The sequence below is a fragment of the Sinocyclocheilus anshuiensis genome, unplaced genomic scaffold (assembly GCF_001515605.1).
Source record: "Sinocyclocheilus anshuiensis isolate Anshui unplaced genomic scaffold, SAMN03320099.WGS_v1.1 scaffold475, whole genome shotgun sequence".
Lineage (NCBI taxonomy): Eukaryota > Metazoa > Chordata > Actinopteri > Cypriniformes > Cyprinidae > Sinocyclocheilus > Sinocyclocheilus anshuiensis.
The window spans coordinates 1,081,355-1,083,244 of record NW_015549650.1 but is presented as its reverse complement, the minus strand read 5'-3'; the positions used below and the strand labels follow the sequence as shown (position 1 = coordinate 1,083,244).

The 1,890-nt window shown below is 36.1% G+C and overlaps 1 protein-coding gene across 4 annotated transcripts in view; it reads right to left on the bottom strand.

Moving 5' to 3' along the window:
* Positions 1-1,890, bottom strand: part of LOC107660220 (calcium uptake protein 1, mitochondrial-like) — an 80,630-nt gene that overhangs the window by 39,367 nt on the left and 39,373 nt on the right. For all 4 annotated transcript variants that reach the window (XM_016449481.1, XM_016449482.1, XM_016449483.1 and 1 more), the window contains exon 5: positions 976-1,019. In XM_016449481.1, the coding sequence (XP_016304967.1) occupies positions 976-1,019 (44 nt within the window). The remainder of the gene's footprint in view (positions 1-975; positions 1,020-1,890) is intronic.

Here is a 1,890-nt window from a genome sequence, read left to right as displayed (position 1 = left end):
AGAGAGAGAGAGAGATCAGAGATCACACTGCGCACACACAGAAACAGGAGTACAGAAACTTCTTGTCAACGCTGCCCTGCGACTTTTATTAATAAAATAGCTTAGATACTGGATCGCTGCATTATATTACTTATCAACGAGGAGGTAAAATCGCTGTTTAAGTAACTAAACTCACAACTTGCATATATTTTTAAATAAATTATGCAAAATTATAAAATAGCTTCAATGTAATTAGTTACTTTTTTTTTTTCGCCAGCAGCTTGCAGAGCTCTCTTACTATTCTCTAGATTTAATTTTAAGAGACTATATTTAATTATTTTAAATAATGATTATACTGTAGCTTGAAAAATGATGGATTCCCCAACACTAGCTAACAACTTGTTCAAAAAAAAAAAAAGGACAGATTTATAATATCGGAAGCATTTGTTCTCTAAAATGAATGATCTGATTTTGGTATTGACCAAAATGACTAAATCTGTACCTTTCTGTTACTAGAGGACAAAACAAAACAGAGAGACCAAGCATTTGAGGTAAGAATAGACATGTAAAAAGATAGACACAGCAGAGGTGTGTTTAAAAATTGTAACCTAGAGACATCAAGAACAAAGAGAAACTACACGAACCAGAAAGCAGAGATTGGATGCAGACCAGTCTTTTGTAAAGTACACAAAACACACAACATTATAAATGACAACAAATGTCCCTGATGAGAATGTATGTGTAACTTCATGCAAAATGTTTCAAGCATGCAACAAGTTTTTTTAGACTGCACAAGAGTGAACGTCTCAGAGCGTGCTCACGATTGAGCTGTGGATGAGTTTCTGTGAAGAGAGAGTGAAGGATTTTTATGAAGAGTGAATGAGAACAAACGTCTCCATCCTGCGTCATCCTGTCGAGCTGCACAATGGCAAAGTAACTATTCGGTTCCCACTCACTCGCCCACATATGCACACGCACACAGATCGCACTGCTTACCTTTCCATCATAGCGTTTCACCACAAACTGATCCAGACCAAGGTCTGTAAGAGAGAGACAGAGAGAGAGAGAGAGAGAGACACAGTCAAACACAGTGGCTCTGTTCCAAAACATAGCATACACAAATACTGGATTTTATCAGACTAAACTAAATCTGGATTTTCTTTTCTGGACCCCCCTAATTTTGTCCCAATACATTGTCTTCTCTACAAAAGATACTTGTAATAATGCTTTAGAATGTGGTGAAAATGCATGATCATGCTGTTTACTTTTGGAATGGCTTTCTCTGTGGTAACGTGCTTTAAATGCTTACTAAATGGGCAACTCACTAGATTTTGAAGAGAGTTTTTATCACACATAAACAAGCCTATCTGTAAATGCATCTTTGAATCCCAGTAGTCGTTTGCATTTATAGATGTCACTACAGGAGCTGGGTGATTACTGACATGTATGAGTGATTAATATAAGCTATTAAGGCTCATTTCCATCTTCCAGAAGTTCCAAATAAATGTCAGAGTTGTTCAGCACCGAATCATTTCTCCATTAATCTTGTGCTGAATGCAATACAGGGCTGGTCTGAGCTGAACAGGATGGACTCTGCTGATCTAGGGTCAGCTACATGAGCCAAGACTTTATCCATTACATAGCATCCACTTTCAATTCAAGTTAAGATCGATTACCACAGAAAATAATTTAAACGTGTCCCTAAGTTAGTAAGCACAAGATTTTACAGTAATGCACTTACAATGGACGTCTATGGAATAGAAGAAGTCTCACGCTCACACAAGATGTATTAATTTGATCAATAAAACAGTAAAAACAGTAATACTGTGAAATATTATTACAATTTAAAAGAACTATTTGAATATTTGAAAATGTAATTTATTCCTGTGATGTAAAGCTGAATTTTCAGCA